This window comes from Actinia tenebrosa, unplaced genomic scaffold (genome assembly GCF_029948245.1).
Source record: "Actinia tenebrosa isolate PJP-AT-01 unplaced genomic scaffold, QUT_ActTen_1.0 PGA_scaffold11__36_contigs__length_13525064, whole genome shotgun sequence".
Classification (NCBI taxonomy): domain Eukaryota; kingdom Metazoa; phylum Cnidaria; class Anthozoa; order Actiniaria; family Actiniidae; genus Actinia; species Actinia tenebrosa.
Genome location: NW_028292571.1, coordinates 11960287 through 11985222, shown reverse-complemented (window position 1 = coordinate 11985222; position 24936 = coordinate 11960287). Strand labels below are relative to the sequence as shown.

Sequence of the window (24936 nt, the reverse complement as noted above, 5' to 3'; positions counted from 1 at the left end):
ATTTTTTCTTAAATGATTTTGTTTATTTTTTATTTTTTTAAATATGTTTCTTTACTTTACTTTTCTATGTACAAAGCTCCTTGTCGTTTTCCAATGGATGTACAACGCGGGTTACCTGTGCCTTCCATAATAACATGTGGTCCTATTGTGTTTATCCTTACAAAATATTCAAAAGCAAATGTTCGTTGAAGCACGACCTGTACAGTGAAGTGCATATAATACCTACAATTCAGGCCTTTTCGCACGAAATTTATATTAAATTATGACAGAGCAAGTTTTGAGGACCGGCGAGGCGGCTAGGAATCGGCGACTGAAGCGACATCATTCTGATTTAGACGTAAACGGTGGAAAAAGCGACGAAAATGTCAAGGTAAACAAGACTAAATAGATCAAAGTACGCTGACAAAATATCGTTAATTGTGCTTCAAAATTCTATAACATCCTAAAATTTTATCATTCTATGACAGCGATTTAGTTTCCTTTGCCTCTTGGATAATTAAAGGAAAAGTGAAATTTTTTGAGGCAGTAACTAGCTACTACACATACCTATTGAACCAATGTGTTTGGATAACAATCAACACAGGAAGCCCAAAGATTTAAAATTGTTTAAAAAAAGTCATTTTTTTAAAGTTGTAAAATACTGCGTTCCTTGATAGCACAATAATTTACTAGGGAATACTCTCATTTCAACGTCAAAATATTCACACGTAAAACGTAAAACGTAAGAGTAATAACAGCGTTAGAGGGAGAGTAATAGGCGACTTGCACTAAGAGGTCACGTGATCAAATCGGCCATTGTGACTGGCATTCTACAGGATTTTTTAGCTATGCGAGAATGTAAGAAAGATGGCGCGGTTTCGGGTAGTTTTTTTGGTGATAGAAGGTAAGTTAGCGCACTAAATAACGATAAAAATCCCCTTTTCTTGCAAGAAATATATTCTTAGTAGATATCTAAAGTAGATTTGTGCTATTAACTAGCCGGCCAAGAAGAGAAAAAATATGATATTTTTTAAGCTACGATGTGAAGACCTACAAAGTGTTTAGTCTTGTTTTGCCGACTTCATGACCTCAAAACAACATTCTTGAAAAATGCACATTTTTCTTGCAAGAAATATACTTTTAATAGACATTTTAAGTAGATTTTTGCTATTCATTCGCCAGAAAGACGAAAAATATAGTATGTTTTGAGGTCATGTAACCGGCGAAACAAGACTAAATACTTCGGAGGTCTTCACATCGTAGCGAACTGGATACGCAACTGTAAAGTTTATTTGGTTATTATGAGTTTTAACCTTTTTATCTCTGTCGCAGGAATTCCATCAAGAGACGACAGAGGCGAGAAACTCTTTGCTGGGCGTAACATTACAGGCCGTGTCCAGGCCTCTAACGGTTCTGGAATCTTTCACACATTACACAGGAATCCTGTACATTGTTCTTGGCATACTCTTTATACTCGTTCCCGACTATGTTTACCATCTATTGTTAATCAAAATAAACCCCCAAACCACTAGCTATGGCCGACTCGCAGGAAACTACGTAGTAGGAATTGGAGTCTTTTACGTCACTTCCGTTCGCTCCAGTCTCCTTCGTGTTCCGGTCAATCGTATTATTATCGGGATGGTTTTTGGACGCATATTCTTTGTAAACCTATCTTGCCTTGCTATATACTTCAACCATAGCGGACCGTTAGGGCTGGTTGCAAGCGTCATGGCCATGGATACTATTTTAGCAACGATCTCCTACGTCCTTTGGGTCGGAGAAAGAAATGCCGGAATCCTCGCCTCACTTCCTTGGGCATTCAAAAAAGTTTTACAGCTTTGTTCGCCGCAAAACATAACTACATTTCACAAAAGTTCTACTATTGTTAAACTGCTCGGATATGCACAATTTTCCTTAGGAACAGTATTTTTAATAAGACAGGACTTCGTAAAGAATGGCTTGGATCTTGAAGCCTTTGACGAGCACTCAAAGGGTATCCTGTCATTTTCATTTATGTGCTTTGCTGTGATTGGTTGGCTTCATATTTTAGCTGCTTCGGGCGGTGCGTGTTTGTTTAACGTCGTGGCTGTGCTTTATAGAGTTTTCTTCAGCATTCCCTTCAACTATTACTTTTCAAATTCAAACAAAATTGCGCCTAATCTCTCTAAGTGTTTCGTTGGTTTTGATGTTTTTGCAGCTCTTATCATAGCACTTGTCCTTTTCGTCGAGAAATAAAACTTATGTCTTATGATTAACGTCGACATTTGCCGCAGAAGAATTTCATTGTAAAATTGAATGTCGTGACATGTTTTATCCCTTATATTTACTCTCTTGCGGGCTTCCTTTTGCAAACGGACCGCGAGACGACTGAGTACAAAAAACGAAATGTTTGTGTTTCGTCGTCTCCAGACCCCTATAGAGAGGTTATAGAGAGATGCTTGCTGTTGAAGCTACTTGCATCCCTTAATTCAGTCACAAAGAAATCGTTTCCGGAGCGGAAGTAATATATAATCAAAACAAACTAAAGAACAAACTAAAGCTCTTTTTTTTGAGACAAGCTTCCTGTGGATGCCCTCCTCTTTTGGTGTGTCTTTCTAGCACGAAATCTAGGTTAATTAATTAAGAAACTAAAATATATCTCACCAAAATGTAAAACGGAAAAAGTAGATTAATACTCTAATGCAGGAGGGAGGCGGGGTTAGCCATCTCTAGGCAAATCGCTGGAACAGTGTTATTTCCATTCCATTGACGTCACGTTTCAGCTCTCTTATATTTTCCAATAGTTATAACGACAATAGAATACAACAGATTTTAGAGCATTGCATCAACTGAGTGCTATGCAGGTTCACTCGTCAAACAAACTTGATCCTCGAAATTACCTTTAAAATTGAAAACAAAAAACAAACAAACAAAGAAAAAAGAAAAATTTTAACATCTCTCTAAGATACATTATACAACTGAATTTTTATTTTGTATTTATAGAACATTAAAGGCCCATTGTCACTTACCGTGATGCACCGCGGTCACAGATGAATTTCGTGGTCCATGAAATTCAAAGATTCATATATTGAATAATAACCTCATTTAATCCTTTCCGACATAGCACTAAGGCACAAAAATGATTCTTTTACATTCTTTTACGGCTTTGGGGGACTATCTAAGAGTTTATTCAAAAGGTTAGAATTGTTTTTTCAGTGGTGACACGATTCAAAATGTAAACAAATTGTGATGCATCACGGTAAGTGGCAATGGGTCTTTAATAGCTGTAAATTTATCATTTATAAAGAAGTTATAGCGCATTCAACGCCCATTCAAAATGAAGGAAACATTGATTTCACCTCTAATCTTACTCTTAACTGATACGTGGTTTGAGAGAACAACAAATCATTAAACTGACAAATTCTTAAAGCAAAATCATCGTTTTATGAAATCTCGTAATATGAATTAACAATTACATCTCTGTCTACCGAAAAATATTACCTAATTAAATAAAAGACGAAATAGTCCAGTTTCGAATTCTCCCGCGCCTCTGCATAACCGCTATATTTCGTACAGCGGGCGCGCTTTTGAATGCGAGGCTCCCACTGTAACATTTGTTTACAAAGAGAATCATCAGCTGTAATATACCGTCGGCATACGAGATTTTAAACAATAATAATTCCCCATAATCACTCGATTTCTATGGAATCTCCGAAAACTTTTTCAGAAATTGATTCTGCATCTCTCGATGATCTGAGAAAGCTAAAAGTGGATGAACTGAAAAAGATTCTCAAAGATCATGGCCAGCTAACTTCTGGGAAAAAAGCAGACCTGGTCATTCGATGCCATGTGCTGCAAGAAAGAGCAAAATCATCCACTCCCACTGCTACTCCAGTTTCAGCAAACGTTCCTCTCGTTACAACAGCATCTTCGAGCCGAGTAGACAACAGAGAGGTGACTTACGGAAGCCTTGCAGCACGCGCCGCTGGTTCTGCTTGGACGAATGATTTGCGCAAGTTACCTCCGTTCGACTTCCTCAAACTTTACGACTACTTGGTTATAAAAACAGCTAAGTATGATCACGCCTCCATTCGCCAAGCTGGCTACAAAAAGCTTAAGGCTTTTCAGTTTTTCAAGGAAGGAAATATAAAAAAACTGGAAGTGGGAGTACGAGACAAACTTACTTACGTTAAAGGGGAAGTTTTGGCTTCCATGAAGCAGGAAAAATATGGTGTCATGATTGTGCTTGACAGCAAAAGCGGCGAAGTTTCACAAGCCGCATGTCAATGCCCGGCAGGGTGAGTTATTTTCTTCAATTGTACTATTTTTAGTTTTTACCCAAGTGAGAAATGTAGTCCTCTCCTTTCTTCCAGTTTTAGCTGAATTTTTTTTTCTTCCGGGGGATAGCATTTCTATTTTTAAGATAAATTTATTCTCCACTTTTATTATACTAATACATTATTTCAACCCGTTAAGATATACTTATAGCAAGATAAAACTATTATTATTTATATACATATTATTTTCCTGATTACCAGGAAAGGGGTTGGTGGCCTGGGTCATTGTAATCATACCGGAGGCTTATTATTTGCAATAGAGGACTTCTGCCACCAAGGATTGAAGGAGCATTCCGAGCCCATTTCTTGTACATCAAAACTTTGCTCTTGGAATACTCCTAGAAACATGAAGGTGGAACCCAAACCAGTTGACAACATTGCAATAACAAAGTATAAGTTTGGAAAATTATCTGCCACAGTTCCCAAGTCAACTAATTATGATCCCAGGGCACCAGCAGATAGGTGTGTCAATCCTGAAAAAGTGGCTGAGCTTTCTACGGCCCTTAGCAACAGCCTTCATAGTAGCAGCTACTTTTTATTTCACAATGTGAAGAGCCAACTGATAACTAACGGTACTAATGGGGTAGAAATAGACAGTATATGTGCAGACATACCCCAAAATGCACCTGATATTAGGGAGGAACCTTTGGACTCTGGTAGTATGCCATTCAATGATAGTTATGACAAATCAATACCTAGATTTAAATCTATGATGGATTTATACACAGAAAAAATTGATGACACTGAAATTGAAAGAGTAGAGCGTATCACAAGAGGGCAACATTCCAATCAGGCGTGGAGAGACCTAAGAAAAGTGAAACTTACAGCATCTAATTTCTACTCTGCAGCTGTCAGGAAAAAGGAGCCAGATGCTCTTTTCTCTATAATGTATCAAGATAGTAATCTCTCAGCCCCATCTCTTAGATTTGGCAGAGAACATGAAGATGATGCTGTTCAGACATACTTTACAATGAAAAGAGCAGATGGGAATCATGCTCTCGAGGTACATGAAGTTGGAACAATTCTATCAAAAGAAGAATCTGGCCTAGGAGTTAGCCTAGATAGGAAGGTTATTGATCCACTTGCAAAGGGCATGAAAACTGGGGGTCTTTAAATTAAATGTCCTTACTCAAAACAAGGGATGTCTGTGGAGGATGCATGCAAGGATAATGCTTTTTTCTTGGGTATCAATGGTAGTGGGCAGCCACAACTAAAAGTTGGTCACAAGTACTATTATCAAGTTCAAGGACAAATGTTTGTATGTAATTTAGAGTGGGTGGATTTTGCCACATGGTGGGTCGTCGAAACGTCACGCGATAAATAAAGTCAGTGAATATCAACAAATTGACCGGCAAACTGATGGATGAAAATACAAAGCAGATTGCACAAGACAACAAAAGAACTACCTAGGAGGCGGATTTAGTTTTAAAAAAACGTTTTAATTTGCAACTTACCTTTTCTTTTGGTCTATTTTCAAACTTAGATGGTGTTTTACTTATATCAACAAGAGCAAGATCGAAAGAATCCCGAAAGAATCCCGAAGCAATCCATCGGGGTCTATGTGACGTCACGTATGGAAACAACACTGTCCTGAAATGGGAGAACCCTTATAGCACTAGATGATGTTATGTATTCAGAAAATCTATTGTATCCTCGTGTCGTTCTATCTATTGTATTAGGTGGGATACATTTAGTCTGTTATGAATACTTTACACCAACTGCTTGCTACGCAGGCTCTCCCGTCCTGAAATGCAAGATCGGAAACAATAGACACGCCCTCTCCCTCCTGCCTTACATTCCGTTTAGGTTTAAGGCTCGAAAAATAAAAACATATGTTTTTGAAAATTTTTATTTTCAAGCTAACATTTTAATTAGACTCCCTGGGACAAAAAGGAGCGATTCAACTTAATTGGTCCACTGGATACGTTTATTATATTACTGATAGAAACATTATCGAAAAATATTACCAGTGAGGAATTACATATTGTAGTCCATACAGTAATGAGCAGTGTTTCTTTTTGCTGGCTTAACCCAATTACATAAAAATTATCAATTTATCTACATAAATTAACACAAACGTTTTTTATGCTCTCCCTCTAACTTCCCCTACTAAAAATAAGTGCTGGTCATGCCGCTTTGCCTGAGCTCGGTTTACTGGGCTAAGTAGACACTGATTAAGGCAGGATTGAACGATAAAGACTATGGGTTAAAAATCCAAAACTGGTTTATTAAGTCAATAAGTTCAATCAATCAATTACAATACTTTCAATCTCTAAATGTTAACATCTGGCCCACCAAAGGTGAGGGCTGGGAGGGAAAAAGCTACCAGTTGATGGTTTGGATGTTCGAGGCAACTGTGCTCCCAAGGGTACATCACGTGAACGAGGCCGGTAAACATAAAAGGGGGGCCTTGTTCAAGTGATGTATGTCCGCTGACCATAAACACGTGACTGCTATCACATATCAATGAATGGCAACCATATAGCCATAATTATTATAACGCATTGATTATATTATAAAAACATGAACAAATGGAAGTTAGAGGGTGCATAAAAATCCTATTCGCTAGTAAATATTCCATCTTGATTTTCTTTACATACGAGGTTTCGAACTATTTCATACGTTTAAATACGTAAATTGACAATCAAAAGTTTTAAAATTCCTAAAATCAAAACTTTTTTGCAAAATAAAAAGCGTTATCATTCAAATTATTCTTTCCGTCGTTTTGATTGGCAACTACCTACAAATGATATTCTGCTCATGCGCATAATGATGCAAAGGCTGTTTTTCTGCAAATAATAGTCTGCATATGCGCGGTAACGTTGAATTTGTCAACATGGCTCGCTTCCCGGTGACTTGGTATGTTCGATAGACAGAAAAAACAACCAAAGCACAAAAAAGAATGCGGAAAAATTATTTCAAAATAACGTGATTTGTTAGAGTCTCGCAAGCAATTGTTTGTCTCTGCCTTCATTATCTGCAAGTAAGCGCTCGCCTACCACTAAAATTCGCGATTTTTTTAAATTTTCAAACGTTGAAACATTTGAAAAATATTCGCATTTTTTTCTAAATTAAAGACATAAAAAAGGTTTGATTATTTTGTTTCCATGAACAATAAGTGCTTATCTTTCAGAAATATGGATTATGAAGCAAGTGCATACTTGGGTACGTTATATTACGGCCATTTCACGGCTGAGGATAAGAACTGGATCGAGTTGGCATTGCAGTGCATTCTGGGACTGAATTAGAGAGCATATTTTAAAGATGGCGTCTATTTTATCCCCTAAAACAGTCCCACAATGCACTGCAATGCCAATTCGACCCAGCCTTTTTCTCAATCTCGGAATTTCTGGATGCATGAATCTGGTAACTAGGCTGTATTCTGTTCAGTCGTTACCACTGGGTTGTCATATGACGCGACGACGTTATTGTTTTTACGTGGTTGCTGGGTAACGCCAGCTGACTCTGTTGACTCAGCCAAATCAGGTTCGATCTTGTTTGCAACGTCACTTGTTTTGAATGAAGAACCGCGGCAGAATATGGTGAGGTAGACAGGAAGAAAGCAAAGACCATGAAGAAGACCAAGCAACACGATACCCAAAAACATCTTGAAAAAGATTCTGATGAGTTCTGACGAGGCGAAGGCCAACATGATCATTCCAATGAAAGTAGTTGTCCCTACAGGAAAAGGGCAAACGTGAACAATATTTAATGGTTGAATTTAAGTTTTAATTTTTACTTTAGAAAACATAGTTTTCTATAGTTTTCGGCTAAGAAGCGCAATTTTCATCTTTCCTTTAACTTGTGGTTAGAAAATAAATTCTGATTGGCCAAAAAAACAACAGAACATTCCTGGAACATTTCTAGGTGCCCACGGTTTTTCGATCCGCACAGTAACAGCGCGAGTGCACGTGCATAAAAGTCATAACCAAAAGTTAATAAAATTTTAAAAAATTAACTGAAGCTATGATGATAAAAATGAAAGCGATATTTCTAGCGTAAAACAAATTACAGCGTAACGTTCTCTAGGGAAAAAAATTCCACTACAAATCAAAACAAAAACAAAACAAAGAGCAAGATCGCTGAATTAAAGCATGAATAGATGCAGCCATTCTCGATCACACGCGCCGCTCTAGCGATTGTTTCTGTCCTTATAGCTTTGTGTTTTCCGACAATGTTATGGAAACGCTTCGTGATTGACGTCCACCAAAACCTTCTTCGTCGCGAGAGAAAAAATCGGTAGAGGGAGCGTGTGATTGTGAATGGCTGTAACCAAAATAATCTATTGGCCATATAATTTGAAAATTCATAGAAATCTTCGCTTAGAAATTCTCGCTATTTTCTCGCTAGAAATCCTATTTAACGAATTACTACGAATTACTGCAGTTGAGCATGCATAGACATTGACGTCTTTCACGTGATCTACTACTACAAGTATCCCAGTAAACGGGACTTTCCAATAACTGGGTTAGCACAGGTAATTCGGTAAAAATTTATGTATAAATCTATGCTTTCCTAAGTCAAAAGAACTCTGTTAATGAATGAGCATGACAATATATTTTGGGTTGACATGATGGCAGAAATGTTTGATCTCGTACCTACTTGAGTTCCATAATCCATTGCCATGCTTGTTTGTATAAACTAATTACGATTTTGAGACGACAATACCGAATATATTTTCTCCCAACGCCGTCAATATTTGGTGGTACTGTCGTCTCAAAATCGCAATAAGTTTTGCATTGCGATTCTAAAGAATTTAACACACAAAAAAGGGGGAAAAAGACCGATTTTCGTCCTCCTTACGAGCACGCGCTATGGCGCAAACAACAAGCATAAAAATTGGACGCGCGCGCTCAAGCTTTCCTTTTCGTCGCGCGTTAGCCAATCATAAACCTTAATTTTGAAACGACAATACCATAAAATATTGTCGTCTCAAAAATATAAGAGACTATTAAGTTAATCGCGATACTTAACAGTATATTAGAAACGCAAATGATAGGCTTAATAGCTTGAAAACAAACAAAAAACTTACACCTCCTATATTACATGGATTGGTTATCAATGTAAAACGATTATCAATAAAGGGTGTTTTTGTGGAGTATCTTACCTCCCATCAGCACACTTGCACCTAAAGTCCTCAAGGCGTCTATCACTCTCTCCTCGGCGCTTTTCTTGGATGACATCACATACGCATGCGCAATATGCGCACTATAGTCCACAGCGAATCCAATGGCCATAACCAGAATAATCATGGACACTCCATGTAGTGATATGTTCCAGATGTACATCAGCCCAAACAGCTCGAACACCAACGCTACGAACCCAAAGAACACCATGATAGTCACACTAAAATTTACCAGGAAAGGGTAAGTAATCAGTAATATAGCAATAGACGCGATCACCAAATTAATTATTGTTGCTTTTAATATTCTTGTATACTGTTCAAAGAAAATAAACGACTTGGAGATTGCATACGCTGGAAGCAGCGAGCCGTTTTGCAGGTCTTCTCGAAGCGTTACCATGGCATTTCGCTGACCAATCGAATTCAAGGATTTTTTCATGTAGCAAAGAATACAAGACGCTCTGACTGTTCGTTTATCGTCCGATAATCGTAGATCTTCTCTGAAATGAGCAAATGATGAGATGTTTAGGAATGTTCTTAGTGTTGTCATAAAATGTTTTCCTTCTAGACTCAAACCTCTTTTCTTCGAGAATGCAGCAAGTGTTTCCATCCAAGACAAAGTTGTTTTTTCATAGAACGAGTTCTGTGAAGCTATCCTTGACAAGTGTATGATTTCGTTCTGTGTTTCTGGGCTGGTGTAGTTGACTTCTGTATCAAGTATGATACTCACTTCTATCGTCAGTGGGAAATATCGTTCCTGAGCGTTTGTAAATAGCATGTACGGCGAGCCATCTTTAGCCAACAATCTGGTATCAAACTCTTCATTGGTTTTCAAGGCCCCAAATATACCACTTCCAAAAAGCCCCAATGAAATGAGCACCACGATGCACTTAACCTCAGTTCTCATCAGTATTTTGGCCCATGCTTTCAATAACTTGCTAGAGGTCTGGGTACGAGGCTCGTCCCACGCTGGCGCACCTTCTTTTGGAGGAGGAACACGACAGACTGGAAAGCAGTCTCGACGTCCTGCTTTCACTCTACGAACACCAAACGTCATCATGGCAACAAAGAACGTAATAATCATCAAATATGCAAAGAATATCGCCATGGCAGCATACAAACAGAAATATTGTATAACGGGCAGGTCAGACCACGTGCTTACAGCAAAAGCCACAAGGTCTGTCATGGTTGTCATGGTGATAGTTGCTCCAGAGTTCGCCATAACAACTTTAACTGTATCAGTCACACTTAATTGTGGTCCAATGCGGTCCAGTTCATCTATGATAACAAACATATCATCGATTCCAATACCAACAACTAAAAACGGTAAAGCTCCAACTACACTTGTGAATGGTGTTTGGGCAAACATGGAAAACCCGAATCCCGCGAGAATCCCGAGAAGAACAGCACATATACCGATGGTAGCAAGTAGCATGTGTCCTGTCAAAGGGTTTCTAAACTTTCCCAGCATAAAACAAGCGAACGAGAATAACAACATGTAATTTATACCGATAAACGCAACGTCACTTGTTGCACTTTCTTGTATGGCATCATCTAGGCTTCTTTGCACATTGACGTATACCTTCACACATGACAGAGCATCTCCCAACTTTTCTATGTTCTCAACCACATTTTTTTCCCAGTTTGTAATCTTTTCCTCTTCCGGTTCTGTTTTACCGTCTTTCATAAAATAAAGCACCTGTAGAGCATCAATCTTCGACATCTCTCCAGACACACCATCAATGTCCAGTCCACCAAACATTATTCTCATGTTGTACCAAAATGGACGTCCATTACGCATCATTAACCCTTTATTTCTGAAAGCTTCTTCAAACTTCCGTGTAGCATTGGAGAAAAGCGACTGGTTGAACTGCAGTAAGTCTAAAGGGTTCAAGAAGAGACAGAAAGAAGGCGAGTTATTGGTGGATGGTTGAGAAAGACATAGTTCTTGATAAGGTTTAGTGTTAATGATTTCATGATGTACAGCTAGTACGTCAAGGAGACAAGCTTTGCTCAGCACATATTGACCAGGCTCTTTGGGTTCAAATATAACAGTTTCTATCCTGCTTTCCATGGGAAAGTTTATCTTGGCTTTGTCCATGTCTTTCATGGCGCGACTGTCCCGAGGGATGAAAAGCTTTTCCACTCTACAAAAATTACAGAATAGAGTTAAAAATTCATTCAGTCAGACAAAGACTCACAGGAACAGGTTTCAGTGGCTTCAGGGAAGCTCTATTTAGAAAGCAGTTTTTCAAATTTACCTGTTTTCTGCATTCATCCAGTAGAAGCCCACTGAACAAAGTCCAACAAAACCGAAACTGACAGCAAGAGTCAAGCATGGATGGCGGGAGAAGACTGTTCCAAGTACACCAAAACACCTTGATATTATGTTGATGTACATGGTACTGAAGGTTACCCATAAGGAGTGTGGTGAGCATCGACACGTCTTGGACCTAAAACAACAAGAACATCTAACTGACTTAGCCTATGGCCAAGACTGCAACACAGGGAGCCCGAGCTATAACTAGGTTGATGTACGAAATACTGAAGGTATTTAACACATAACGAAGTTTAAATCTTCAGGTTAAAAGAACAAGAACTGGATTGATTTAGGATATCACCACCTTACACTAGTTAATATTAAAAATCAATGTTATATTTAGATCTCATTAACCGAGCGGGAGGTCTGTACGGGATAATCTTGACTGAGGTCTGTACCCGACCGAGGTCAAGATTATCCCGTACAGACCGACCAAGCTCGGTTGATAAGAGTTTTATTATATGAACACTATTCATTGAAAAGGACAAAATGTTTTCGCCGTAAGATTAATATGCGATCGGACCGGTTAATACCGGAGAATCTAGACCAGTCCGCGATGCGATCTATCCAATCAGATTGCTCGATTTGCTAGTGTCCAGGCTCTAAGATTCACGGTCATATAATAAATGTCTCTTATCAATTGTCACTGTAATTAGATACTTAGTAATCTGAGATAATCTTCCAGACTTAGAATAAAGGAGTTTTGGTCATGAAGTGCGAGAGTGCTTAGTAAAGAACTCACAATATTGTTACATGGTGTCATAAAGTGTTTCTCTAACGTAGCAAACAAGTTACGAGCAAGTATGGCCTTGAATATCCAATGGGCAGTGCCCAGAGAAATAAACTTCGACAAACATGTCAGCGAAAACTATCCCAAGTTCGAAGAACATTGGTCACTCTTTGAAAAGACAGAGCTCAAGCTTAATACCCAAGACCAGAAGAGAAATACTCTCACTTCCTTCTTTGCCTCCTTGAAAAAGGACGAGAAATATACAAGACATTACACCTATATCTGCACCCTATTCACACAATCTAAATGGCTAATACCCAGCTAAACTAAATTTAGATCAATGGGTCGAAGCCGTCTTAAATGATCATCTAAGTCATCTGAGCAACTAATTACATATTCACATACAATTCGACCAATCAAATCTTTTCACTGGTGAATCTTGGTATATCTAAGGACGCCATTTAGATTTAACAACAATAACACAGTAATCTATGAAGATTGAAGCTTAAAATGCGTCGATTAAAACCCGTTTCATTGAAAGTCAAGAATGTTGGGCGCGATGGAAAAAAGACAACGGTATTTATTCCACTGAGAGTTGATCCTGGAAAGCCGGAGTCTCAAAAGGACAATCGAAATCAAGAAAGCAGCGAGGATACAGCAGAACAAATTAAAGGCAAAACATCCCTCTCGACGATCTTTATAACCAAGCATCTGAATTTAAAACACAACATCAAAAACGTATTTTGAGCATTTCTGATAACTGGGATAAAGTACGAGAGAATTTATTAAGTTCTTATATAAAAGAACAGCAACTGCCAGAAAATGTGCGGTGCGTAAACTGCGTCGATGCTATCGCTACGACACGATGTGAATACTGTGGCCCTCACCAGTTCTTTTGTGCGAGATGTGCAAAATCACTACACTGCAACAGAAACAAATTTCATGTACTTGAGCAATGGAAGGCATGTCCTTAAATTAAATTTGTGATAGATTCCATTGAGAATTCATTTAGTTAGTTGAACGATATTATAATTAGCCACTTTCTTTTCGTTCTTGACAGGAGGGAGTATTTGTTCCGCTATATCCGGATGAATCAGTTGTTGGCTATGGCCATACCTGCGATACAATGACAACTAAGCTGTTTAGACTCTTGGATGCCTCAGGTAATCTATAAAATATATTTATTTATTATTGGGACACCTATTAATTTCTGTAAATACTATGCATTTCAGGAAATCATCACCTAAAGTATGTTGAAGTTTGTGACTGTGAGCCACAAGCAGACGATATCACTGTTGAAATGTCAGTTTTGGCCAGGATCACCAGCCAATCCCACTACAGGATTTAGCTTCAAACTAATGGAACTTGCTGAGAAGGTCTTCCTTCATTGTCAAGTGTCCCTATTAAACTTCTCAGAAGTCATTTCAGAACTGAATCCTCAACTGCAACCAACACATGTAGGTTTTATATGGTACCACCCTTTGTGTCAAAGTATTTTATAAAATCTTGGGTCAATAATAAATGGTGATAGTTTATTTTGTTTTTTAATTATGGTTTAACTTATATGTATTTTAGGTGAATTCAATTTATAATATACTGAATTCAGATTGCTTTGAAGAATTCAGGTATGTGTATATAAAATGTTTAGAGTAATCAAACTTGCCATGCAAAATATTGCCTTCCATTAATACGTATGTCCAAAAAGTAAAGGCTTGAAATGAAAGTTCTACTCTACATTAAACTGATATTTTCTTTCAATTAACATTCACTTATTGACTTGCTGAACTATTTTATCGAAGTAACAATATTAAACTGTTTTTTTGTCCACATGTAGGCACTTCATGTATGAATACAGGCATTTGACAAAGTATGTTAAAGACCTCTACAATGGCGCATTGTGTCCTTTATGTCCAACGGTACAACTATTTTCGTATTATAACTATCATAAATATCATGATTCTATTAGTTGGAATTAAGTGCATACCTATATGTCTTATTCAGGATAGCATTATGGCAGAATAGCCTTTTTCAAAGTGAGTGGGGAGGGGCATATGCATTGCAGCTGTACGGAGGGAGCATTGCGTGACGACCGACACTAAAAACGGATGCGAGGGAGACTGATAGCCACGTGACCATGGCCATAATAAGCCTAGCAATGAACTAACCAATGAAAGAACTTCCCCCAGCCACCCATATTTACCATCCCTGGGCAAGCACTTGCATGCACAATTTTTCTATTTCTTCAAATGAATATATACTGTTAGATTCCTTTTTTTTTTACTCTTCTTCGTTTTTTCAACAGGATGGGAGTGTTCTCATTGAAAGCATGGATGGGTGTTTTGGACTTTGCAGGAAAAAGGAGAAGGGACATCATTTAGGAACACCAAAACATGGAACACTACTATTTGCAGATCAGGATGATGTTTATAACTTTGTCAACAGCTATGGTAAAGCTGGGCAGACATGGAACAGGTAAAAACCTCTCCGATCTACTTCAGATTATTCATGCATGGCCATGTATTTTTTTGTTGTAGCCCACTAAGCCAGACAAATTTTCCACTCTTTCTGTTACATTCAGAGAAAAAATTACATCTCTTTGCTGTTAAAATTGACATGTTTAATGACTTTTTATTATGCACACTCCAACGTCACTCCATTGAAAGGGCATTTATATATGACTGTTTTTTATTCCTTATTTTTTACAGAACTGTAGTAAATTCCATGCCGGAGAGGTTCTAACTGCTTTGAGATCCAAGGGGAAAAACAAGCTCTTTGATGAGAAAGGTGTCTTCGGCCGAGTATGCCGACACGATTTTCATAAAGGATTTCATAACATAAAGCATGGTGAAAGGTAAGAAGCTGTAACTTAATAATTAATATCAAGGATTAGGCCGTTCATTTTTTCACAGATGTAAAATAACGGAATACCAAATTATCATAAATATATGGCATTGCCAAGCAATGTATGATTCTTCATGTCAATGAATTCTCTATAGTCTGTCGGTATATAATTATTTTTTGAGTATGAAAGGAAATGTATTCCATCAGAAGCTGCAGGTTCTATGCCTTCATGCATACTGTATCAAACCTGGACTTTGTCTCTTCTAGTCCACAGACAACGCGGAGATTTGATTGGTCGAATTGTATATGAATATGTAATTAGTTGCTCAGATGACTTAGATGATCATTTTTAGACGGCTTCGACCCATTGATCTAAATTTAGTTTAGCTGGGTATTAGCCATTTAGATCGTGTGAATAGGGTGCCTATATCGCCTGATAAAAAAGGAAAAAGGACGAGAAATATACAAGACATTACACCTATATCGCCTGATGAAAGAACTAACGACAAAGGAGAAACTCTTAGAGTCTAAGTCTGGAAGACTATATCTAAGTTTAAGTGTCTAATTACAGCGTATCAGTCAATATAGTTGCAAAATCATCAGAGCGTTAATCTAAATTGCCTTTTATGGTCACCAATTGTCTAGATCTTTTAAAACTAAAGAGAGAATCGCTGGGCCAACTAGTTATGAACCAATCAGAGCTTTCGTAATTAATGAGGCGGGAAGTTTGAATTTCCGAAAGTTGAGTTCGGTTCGTCGTTGCTTTATTACTAAGATTGACACCGCGGGGATGGGAGAGGATTATTGTCAGGCGACTAAAATTACTCGTCGGTGGGAGGGACTTTAACTCCATGATCATTTGAGTGAATTGCCTTTTATGGTCACCAATTGTCTAGATCTTTTAAAACTAAAGAGAGAATCGCTGGGCCAACTAGTTATGAACCAATCAGAGCTTTCGTAATTAATGAGGCGGGATGTTTGAATTTCCGAAAGTTGAGTTCGGTTCGTCGTTGCTTTATTACTAAGATTGACACCGCGGGGATGGGAGAGGATTATTGTCAGGCGACTAAAATTACTCGTCGGTGGGAGGGACTTTAACTCCATGATCATTTGAGTGATTCTTAGATCCAGTAGCAGTAAACTCATACTCGAATACGGTGTCTTATAGTCTATTCGTTGCCAAAAAAACTATAAACGTGTAACATGCCCCACGACTTTGACGGCAACAATGTCTCGCAACGCAAAAATTGCTGCAAAACATCAAAAAGTTTGAACTTTTCTCTGCAATATTTTCGAAATAGGCCTTTCCCGAATTCGCTTGACTGATCACGAAACAATGGTTTCAAGTCGAGGTTAACTTGATGAATCAAAGAATCAAGTTCTGTCTCGACTTCAAACCATTGTTTCGTGGAATTGGCATAACACTCGAGAAGTGTCGAGAAGCAATCCGCTACGCGTCGTGCTCCTCCTAACACTTCTCTCGTGTTCTACCAGTCCCTGCGTGCTTTATAACTGCACACAGCACGCGCGTGCGTTTTCTATTGCTTCAAAAACGTACTCCTGATACAAGTGCAATATGTTTCCCACTTCCAAATGTTTTGTAACCTAAAACGTAGACGATTACATTTAATTCTAATTTGTCAAAAGACGGGCAACCAAAATTTGACATACACCTCAAAATTCTTGTTAATTTATTGTAAGGAAGTACCTTTCTTGACTCTTTGTTTTTTCTTCCTCCATAATTTCAGCAACACAGTCGGAAAACTGGATCCAAAGTCTTTTTTCCTAAGAAAAAATGTAACTTAGGTAATATAAAGTAGCACAATGCTAAATATCATCTTCAAGCCAGATGCCTTTCATTCCATTTATTGTTGTGTTTTTATAAAACACAACAATTTTAAAAATTATTTTATGCTCGCGCGCAAAGAACGAAGTTTAACAAATTACAGTTTATTTCAATTTCGCTTTTAAAACTAAGAAACCAGGTCGATCAGAATGCGTTTGGGAGTTGCATACCAAACACGTAGGCAATACGCCAGCATGTATGTGGGAGTTACACACCGAGAACGGAGGCAATAACCATTTACATTCCGAGGGCCGTAAATTTAACTAACGTATTCATGCGTGAGAAGATTTTCAAACACAAAATAGTCCCTGTTGATTTTTTCTGATCACACAGATTGTTAGGCAATCTTTCCAAGCATCAGGATTTTGAGGTTTAAAGTTTACAAACTAGATTTTGAATGATTTTTTAAAAGCAATTTTATTCGAGGGGTACGATGAGAGTTTCATCCCTTGTCTGTATATTTTACAGGTAGCTTATAACGCTATCCAATTAACGGAACACAAAAATATATCCCTCCGTGCGAGAATCTGAACCAAATATTCAAGTTCGAGCAAGTATGATCATAAAAATGAGCTTAAATTTGTGTTGTTGAGAGATGTTATCATATAAAGACTCAAGCATGCTTTCACTTTAAAAAGCTAAAAAATATTCAAAAACATTTACAAACGGCAATTTTCTGACAAACAAATTCGTCATTTTGTATTTTGCATTGCCTTTTGCATTATTTTCTATTTGTCTCAGTTGTTCTTGTCAAGTTTAACTGAATGTAAACTTTGTCTAGCCTCGTGTTGTAAAAGACGTAATTAAGTAAGCTTATTTTATGCTCACCTTAACCAGTTTTCAAGTCTGTTTTTCGGTCTTGATTTGCCCTAAATCTCCAGATTTTCGATTTCAATGAAAGACATCCGAGGTAAATTTCACTAAACTTGATATTGTATTGGACTATCTGTAGTTATCTTTCTTTTTTTTCTTTTTAAAGTAAAACTTTGGAAAACTTTGTCCGAAGAATCTTCCAAGAACAAAACTAGTCCCTGGGGGTGGTGGTGAGTTGTCTACAAAATTCCTAAGTGGAAGGGTATACTCGCGTAAAAAAAAAAAAACCACACAAAAAAACAAACAAAACAATGTAGTGCATTTCGATTCGATTTCACTGCATGGTTATTATCATGGGAGAAACTATCTTCATCTCGAACATAAAATAATTGAAGATATTTTCCCCGATCTTATTTTCACCTTTCAGTTTCATTCAAATTGTTCTCCCTGTGACTTCCGTATTGGGAGCTCCGCTTTTAGGCAGTGCCTAAATATACAGTCAATTCAAAAAACGTTGTCGTCGACCTGCTCAAGCCTACGCGACTGGACCGAAAGGAATATGGGTAGAAATCACTGAAGCGATTAAATATTCGTTCTGAATAAATTGTTCCCGCTAGTAATAAGATAATAATGGCGAGATAATCCATCAAATGCATGTCTTTGGGTTTAGGGAAAGAAAAACAAAGTAGTTATGATTCAGTTCACAATTCCGAAAATATGAAGGCATTAAAAAAAAAGTCTCCTTCAACACTTCCCGCTCGCCTACAAAGTTGGTGCTGTAAACCAGGCATAACTAGTCAGATAAAATTATGGAGTCAACTTGGCTTCAATGATTGCTACCCAGAGTTCCTTTCGGTCCAGTCGCGTAGGCTTGAGTTGGTCGACGACAACATTTTTTGAATTGACTGTATACATTAATACCTTTCAGGGCATTGTGACGCATTTTGCGGGCAACAAGGGAAGAAAAAGTAGAAAAAAAGAAAGAAAAAGAAAAAGTAGAGGCCTAGAATATAATTATATCCAGGCAATAAGATGAGGGAAAACTATCAAATGTTAGTCGTTAGCTTGGCTTTGTTTTTTTTTGTTTTTCGCTTGCTGGCGTATTTGCATCTCGAGAGTTGCTCACAAAATCACTGAAGCAAAAAGGACAGCAGTATAATTAGTTTTATATTTCAATATAGGAAGCCTCTGTTGTTATGTCCACGATATGACTGCTATTCCTGGCCGTGTCATATAGTTCCCTCTTACAGAATTTTTAAAATTTTTCCTTAAGTTTTCGAAATTAAAACATAAACTAAAGCCATATACAAAATTTGAAAAATTTCACCGCAGAGTTTTTGTTTTATTTCAGTTTGAATATTAAAATTTTTGAAGACAATTTTTTTTTCCTTTTCAAGTTGTACGTCATCGGACCTAGCAGAGCGCGCGCGAACCCTTTCGAGCCTCTTTAACGACGGTGCCTACTATTGTCCACGCGCACACATACTGCGCATCTACATTCGCGGAATTTCAAAATCTATTACTCGAATTGCACGAAACAAAACGCTTATTTTCAATGAAAGTTAAACAGAAAACGATCTTAAATAACCCAGGCTTGTTAAAGAGATAATTTGCTAAGGTTTAAGTATTATTGACAAAGAATCATAAGGTTTTTTGGGCAAGTTTCAGTGAAAAAATGACAGACTCATAGTTCTAAAAAACCAAATCCTTTCAATAATAAAGCTTTTTACCGTTTGTTTAGATTTAATCCTATAAAACTTGAATAAAAACAAACAAGAAATACATATGAAATTGATAATTTACCATTTATTAATATCTAGGTGTGTAATTATAGTTTTGAAAATCTTTTTTTGGTCGCTAAATACTTTCATCATGAAAGTCTTTTAATTTGGAGTTCTCAATCTAAAAAATCATCTTATTACGTACCAAATATTTCAGAAATTCCTTTCTGCTGTTAAGTAAAAAGTCAATAGTAGCTTCACTTCAAACCCAATAGTCTTCCTGGAACTATAAAGCTTATAAATATCGAGTTTTTCTCTGTGTTTTTTGCTTGCATGGCAGGAAGCAGCATGTTTAGCTTGACGTGCAAACGCGCCGAAAACAGAGTTTGTCACGCCGTTTTGTATGCTGTGTAACGCTTGTCACGCATTCAGCATAATATTTATCCCTAATAATGTTCTTTAAAAATTCGTATCTCTTAAAAACGCCTGGATACCCCTATTTTTTCTTCGTTTAAATGATAGAGTAAATGCTAAATTAGCCTCGTGAAATGAAATTTATAAAAAATAATTGGTTTTGAAAAGAATATGGACACAATCTTTATGTACCTACTGATCGAAAATAGGGAGCACGAAGCTAAAAAATTATATATATTATAGCCAGCTATTAAAGTAATGGTAGAATTGGGTATATTTTAGTAAAGAAACAAAGTGTCAGTCATTTAGGACGATTTAAATTAGAAATTTCTCAAAATCTTTTGAAAAAAATTTTTTTTCCTGGTGTTAGTAAAATCATGACGTCATCACTTTTTAACGATCTTTAAGCCTTATTATTTCTTTTAAATGCATGGTGACCCCTACTTTTCTAACCAGAATTTGACAACCCTTTGATAGGTTGAAATAATTCACATAGTCATTTAAAAAATTATTGATTCTCAATTAGTAGGCACCGTCCTTAAGATGACTTACCCACTAGCTGTAATGCTTTCCTTTCAATATATTTCTGTTGTATCTTTATCGGTGGTTTTGTGTGAGATTCTTTTTTTTTTTTTTTTTTTTTTTTTTTTTTTTTTTTTTTTTGTCGGTAATTTTTACTCTCTCCTTCGATCTCTAGCCTTCGTGGAGCTAATATTGCTATAGTATGACAGCAAGTAAACCCGGAAAGCCAAAGACCATAAACCGCAGATCACAATGAACAGGAAAAAATGACGTAAGACGTTACTATGGCAACATCAGAACCCTTGGTATGCGAGCAAAAATTTCATTTAAAATATCATAACTCAGTAACCAAAGACTGAATTTTTTTAAAATCCGGAATATTTAAACTTTGTATCGTAATCTTCTTTTTTACGAGAAAAGAAAAAATTTTGTAAAAGGGAATTAATCGTAAAAATCAATAAAATTTGTTTGAAATTGTTGCCTCTTACACAATTTTTAAAAATCGTCCATAAGTTTTCGAAAACACAAAATAAAGCCCTTTACAAGATTTAAAAAGATATTCATCGCAGAGGTTTTGTTTTATTTCAGTTTAAATATTGAAATATTAAAATATCAAATATCAAATATCAAATATCAAATATCAAATATCAAATATCAAATATCAAATATCAAATATCAAATATCAAATATCAAATATCAAATATCAAATATCAAATATCAAATATCAAATATCAAATATCAAATATCAAATATCAAATATCAAATATCAAATATCAAATATCAAATATCAAATATCAAATATCAAATATCAAATATCAAATATCAAATATCAAATATCAAATATCAAATATCAAATATCAAATATCAAATATCAAATATCAAATATCAAATATCAAATATCAAATATCAAATATCAAATATCAAATATCAAATATCAAATATCAAATATCAAATATCAAATATCAAATATCAAATATCAAATATCAAATATCAAATATCAAATATCAAATATCAAAATTTTTGAAGACAATTTATTTCTTTTTCAAGTTGTACGTCATCGGACCTAGAGCGCGCGCCAACCCTTTCGAGCCTCTTTAAGATGACTTACCCACTAGCTGTAATGCTTTCCTTTCAATATATCTCTGTTGTATCTTTATCGGTGGTTTTGTGTGAGATTTTTTTTTTGCCGGTAAGTTTTGTCTCTAGTCTTCGATCTCTAGCCTTCGTGGTGCTCGACTTTAAGTCTGGTTTATACGGTATGTCAACCAGCGCAATTTCCTTGTTCTGACCCCCACTTTGTTTGTAAGGTTGTATGTAATAGACTGTGATTGGTTGCTAGACTAATTTATTCTTACAATCGTTCTTATTGGTCTGTGAAGTTGCATCCCGAAGTCGTGGTATATGAGGGAATATTTTGGTAGTCGCGTGTAAATATTTTGACAAATCAATAGATTTTTCTGGCTTATGTTGAATATTGGATATTCCATTCTATGGATGTAGTCTTATTGTTTTTTGTTTTTTGTTGAATTTAATTTCCAGAGGCGTTGGTTTTACTTACATAGAAGGAGAGTAAGATGTATTGACTTTTTTCACCGTTGAATATTCCTAGTAGGTCAATTTGTTTGATTCACACACATGGGCCGGCCACTAGAATCAAAACAAAATTTTGACTCCATACCAAACGACTCAAAATGACGTCATTCGTAATATCCTTGGGGCAAAAATTGCCTAAGACCCATTTCGAAGTTAATTCATCGATAAAAAGCTTTGCGGATTTCACTGATTTACCTATTAAGTCGTGGATGCTATTGATGGCCCGCATGTAATAATGAAAGTCCGAATCGAAATTGCACCACATTATTTTAGTAGATACCAACAACCTGATGTATTTCTCAATTTTGCTTGTGGTTTGTCTGATAGCGTGCGTGACGAACAATTAATTGATATTGTTGAGGCGAAGTACTTGATTCTGAAGTGGGAGCAGAACAAGGAGACATGCTACAATCATTGCCATAATTAGTTGGCACGCTTGACAGATTTCAGTATTAAGAGGGTACTTCGCAAATACTACCTAGGACGAAACCCCCCTCCCCCCGTACAATGTTGGGGTTCCTGCAAGTTGGCAGAGGGTTTGTGAGTCTGATCAGGGGTACCAACTTTCGTTCAGGGAACGACAACATTGTACAGGGGGGAGGGGGAGAGCACGACAGAGGAAAGCCATTTTCTGTATTAGCCAAAATGTGCCATCGTGCCAAGTATTTTGGCAATGATTGTAGCTATTAATCATACAGTGAATATCAATGGGAGTGAAAAAAGCCCCCTACCTTCTTAGCGATAGCACCTACTCACTCTGGTTGGCTAATGAAAACATTTCCCGAAGTCACACGGGACCAAGACGAAATTCGGTTTAACGAACGCTTTTGGTATTCTTAAAAATCGATAGGGTATTCTTCAGAAGCGTTTTGACAGCAATATACAGTTTGCTATACGCTTTTGGTATTCTTAAAAATCGATAGGGTAGTCTTCAGAAGCGTTTTGACAGCAATATACAGTTTGCTATACGCTTTTGGTATTCTTAAAAATCGATAGGGTAGTCTTCAGAAGCGTTTTGACAGCAATACAGTTTGCTATACGCTTTTGGTATTCTTAAAAATCGATAGGGTAGTCTTCAGAAGCGTTTTGACATCAGTATACAGTTTGCTATAAAAAACGCTGTAGCATGTGCAGTATTATACAATCTTTGCCTCAGAAACGGTGATAACTGGGACGACGAAGGTGATGATGATCATTGCCCTAGCCGCAGCGAACAACTACGTGATTCGTGATGGGGATAGATGCTATAAGGGATGTTCTAAAAGAGTTTCATTATAAGTTTTTACTCAATTCAATATAGACCAGTTCTTAATCATGTTACTGATTGGAGCGAAATAAAGCACGTCGACATATTCAAATTAGTTACTTTTTGCGGTTTTCAGTTCCCCTGCTAAAATGTTCATTGTATTCACTTGCTGCTCTTGCATCTTTGCTTAACGGTTCATGAAAGTATTTTTTCATGTCGCTTCGCTGTTGCTCAAGAGCAGACCGATGATTAGCATTTTTCTTTCTTCTTCGCAATCTGGCTCTTTGTCTGTTCTCTTTTCTCGTTGTCCTTGATTCAGCAGCATTTGTTTCGCTGTTTTCTTCTATTTTATTGTCGGTGGAATTAGAACTAGTTGGTGTGAAATGTGATCGTCCGGGTGAGTGTAGTCTTGAGAAAGTCTGTTGTTGGTGGTGACTGACGTTTCCCAAACCTAAGCGGACGCCTTTAGAGTCCAGTGAGAAAATGAGACACAGGTATTTATATGGCATTTATATACTCTTATTAGAACTGGAATTGCCTGGTTGTACCTCAGCTAGATGTGGAAGCGTGACCGCGTTAAAAATGAAAATAAATTAAAGCAGACGAAGAAGAAGAAAATAGAAAAAATAGAAGAGGAAGAAAAGGAAGATCGACATTCCTTGATTTCAAAGCTCACTAGAACAGCAAAGTTTTAAGACCAAATACACTAGCCACGCTTTATTGGGTAGATAAGTGTTTGCCTGTGCGGAACTTCAACTGCGTCAATTTTGATGACGTGAGCCGAACCATAACTAGCTAGATTTAGCCAAGCAAACAAAATGGGGCCAATTTCTGATTATATAAACTCAATTTCAAAATCACGGTTAGGTTCAAAAAACACAGAATATGCTCAGAAGCCGAGACCGAAATGGTACAAGGGGGAAAAAAATTTCATATATCTTATATATCTTATAAATTCCAAGCTTTAGACGAGGTTTGAACCCGAACGACTTCCTGTGAGTACTGGTATTGATTCTGCCTGTCAGCGACCATTTCATTCATATTAAGTAGGACTCTAAAGACGCTTGTTGCGTGAAGGTTTTATTCGAATAGACTAATGAGTTAAGGGAAGTGAGAAATATAGATAGTAAGAGCGCAATACATAAAATGATACTACTGGTTTGTATATATAATGACAGGTACAGATGATGTTATTTACTGGTTCTTCATTGGGACTGAAGATAACGGACTCCCAGTTATAACTGGTGTATGATTGCAAATAAAATGCCAGCAAAATCTTGTAATTTATCATTTCATGTCTGTTGATTGCTAACCAGACGCATCGTGTAGCTTCTCCAGGCACTAGAGTTTATGTTACCCACCTGTATTTTTTCCACTTGTAAACCCGCAAGTTATTAAATCTATTCAGTACTAGAGCTACCCTTCGTCCTTGTAAACAGAGACGGCTAAACACGTACTTGTTAAACCTCCCTC

General features: G+C 37.0%; 3 protein-coding genes and 1 pseudogene across 6 annotated transcripts; 3 read left to right on the top strand and 1 right to left on the bottom strand.

The window, feature by feature from the left end:
- The first annotated feature begins 237 nt into the window (after positions 1 to 237).
- LOC116305680 (uncharacterized) lies at positions 238 to 3366 on the top strand. Its single transcript, XM_031715643.2, has 2 exons — positions 238 to 370; positions 1312 to 3366. Exons 1-2 carry the CDS (start codon positions 263 to 265, stop codon positions 2212 to 2214), a joined length of 1011 nt encoding a protein of 336 aa, XP_031571503.1. The 5' UTR covers positions 238 to 262; the 3' UTR covers positions 2215 to 3366.
- Positions 3367 to 3660: 294 nt separating this feature from the next.
- Positions 3661 to 5409, top strand: LOC116305685 (uncharacterized). The gene is made up of 2 exons (XM_089027219.1): positions 3661 to 4256; positions 4497 to 5409. The coding sequence occupies exons 1-2, from the start codon at positions 3661 to 3663 to the stop codon at positions 5407 to 5409; spliced, it is 1509 nt and encodes a 502-aa protein (XP_088883345.1).
- A 795-nt stretch (positions 5410 to 6204) lies between these two features.
- LOC116305679 (patched domain-containing protein 3) lies at positions 6205 to 24936 on the bottom strand. 3 transcript variants are annotated; one of them, XM_089027297.1, is made up of 7 exons: positions 24825 to 24936; positions 21733 to 23926; positions 17983 to 18217; positions 17017 to 17093; positions 11679 to 11870; positions 9403 to 11564; positions 6205 to 7973 (listed from the first exon to the last, which is right to left on the bottom strand). In XM_089027297.1, the coding sequence occupies exons 4-7, from the start codon at positions 17046 to 17048 to the stop codon at positions 7666 to 7668; spliced, it is 2694 nt and encodes an 897-aa protein (XP_088883423.1). In that variant the 5' UTR covers positions 17049 to 17093; positions 17983 to 18217; positions 21733 to 23926; positions 24825 to 24936; the 3' UTR covers positions 6205 to 7665. The 3 variants fall into 3 exon arrangements, with proteins under 3 accessions (XP_088883423.1, XP_031571502.2, XP_088883424.1); XM_031715642.2 differs by lacking the exon at positions 17983 to 18217; XM_089027298.1 differs by lacking the exons at positions 17983 to 18217; positions 21733 to 23926; positions 24825 to 24936 and adding an exon at positions 20655 to 21135.
- On the top strand, positions 12978 to 15466 carry LOC148912597 (uncharacterized; annotated as a pseudogene). The gene is made up of 7 exons (XR_016119301.1): positions 12978 to 13205; positions 13528 to 13630; positions 13700 to 13924; positions 14043 to 14092; positions 14302 to 14383; positions 14770 to 14939; positions 15173 to 15466. The product of XR_016119301.1 is annotated as an uncharacterized LOC148912597 (transcript).

Bases quoted from the DNA above. Each gene is read 5' to 3' on its own strand.
- LOC116305680 (XM_031715643.2), top strand. From the start codon at position 263: ATGACAGAGCAAGTTTTGAGGACCGGCGAGGCGGCTAGGAATCGGCGA. The intron at 371-1,311 runs GTAAACAAGACT...TCTCTGTCGCAG, and splicing joins AAAGCGACGAAAATGTCAAG to GAATTCCATCAAGAGACGAC.
- LOC116305685 (XM_089027219.1), top strand. From the start codon at position 3,661: ATGGAATCTCCGAAAACTTTTTCAGAAATTGATTCTGCATCTCTCGAT. The intron at 4,257-4,496 runs GTGAGTTATTTT...CCTGATTACCAG, and splicing joins GCATGTCAATGCCCGGCAGG to GAAAGGGGTTGGTGGCCTGG.
- LOC116305679 (XM_089027297.1), bottom strand. From the start codon at position 17,048: ATGGAGGAAGAAAAAACAAAGAGTCAAGAAAG. The intron at 11,871-17,016 runs GTACTTCCTTAC...TTGTTGTTTTAG, and splicing joins AAAACAAAGAGTCAAGAAAG to GTCCAAGACGTGTCGATGCT. The intron at 7,974-9,402 runs GTAAGATACTCC...CTTTTCCTGTAG, and splicing joins TGCAAGTGTGCTGATGGGAG to GGACAACTACTTTCATTGGA.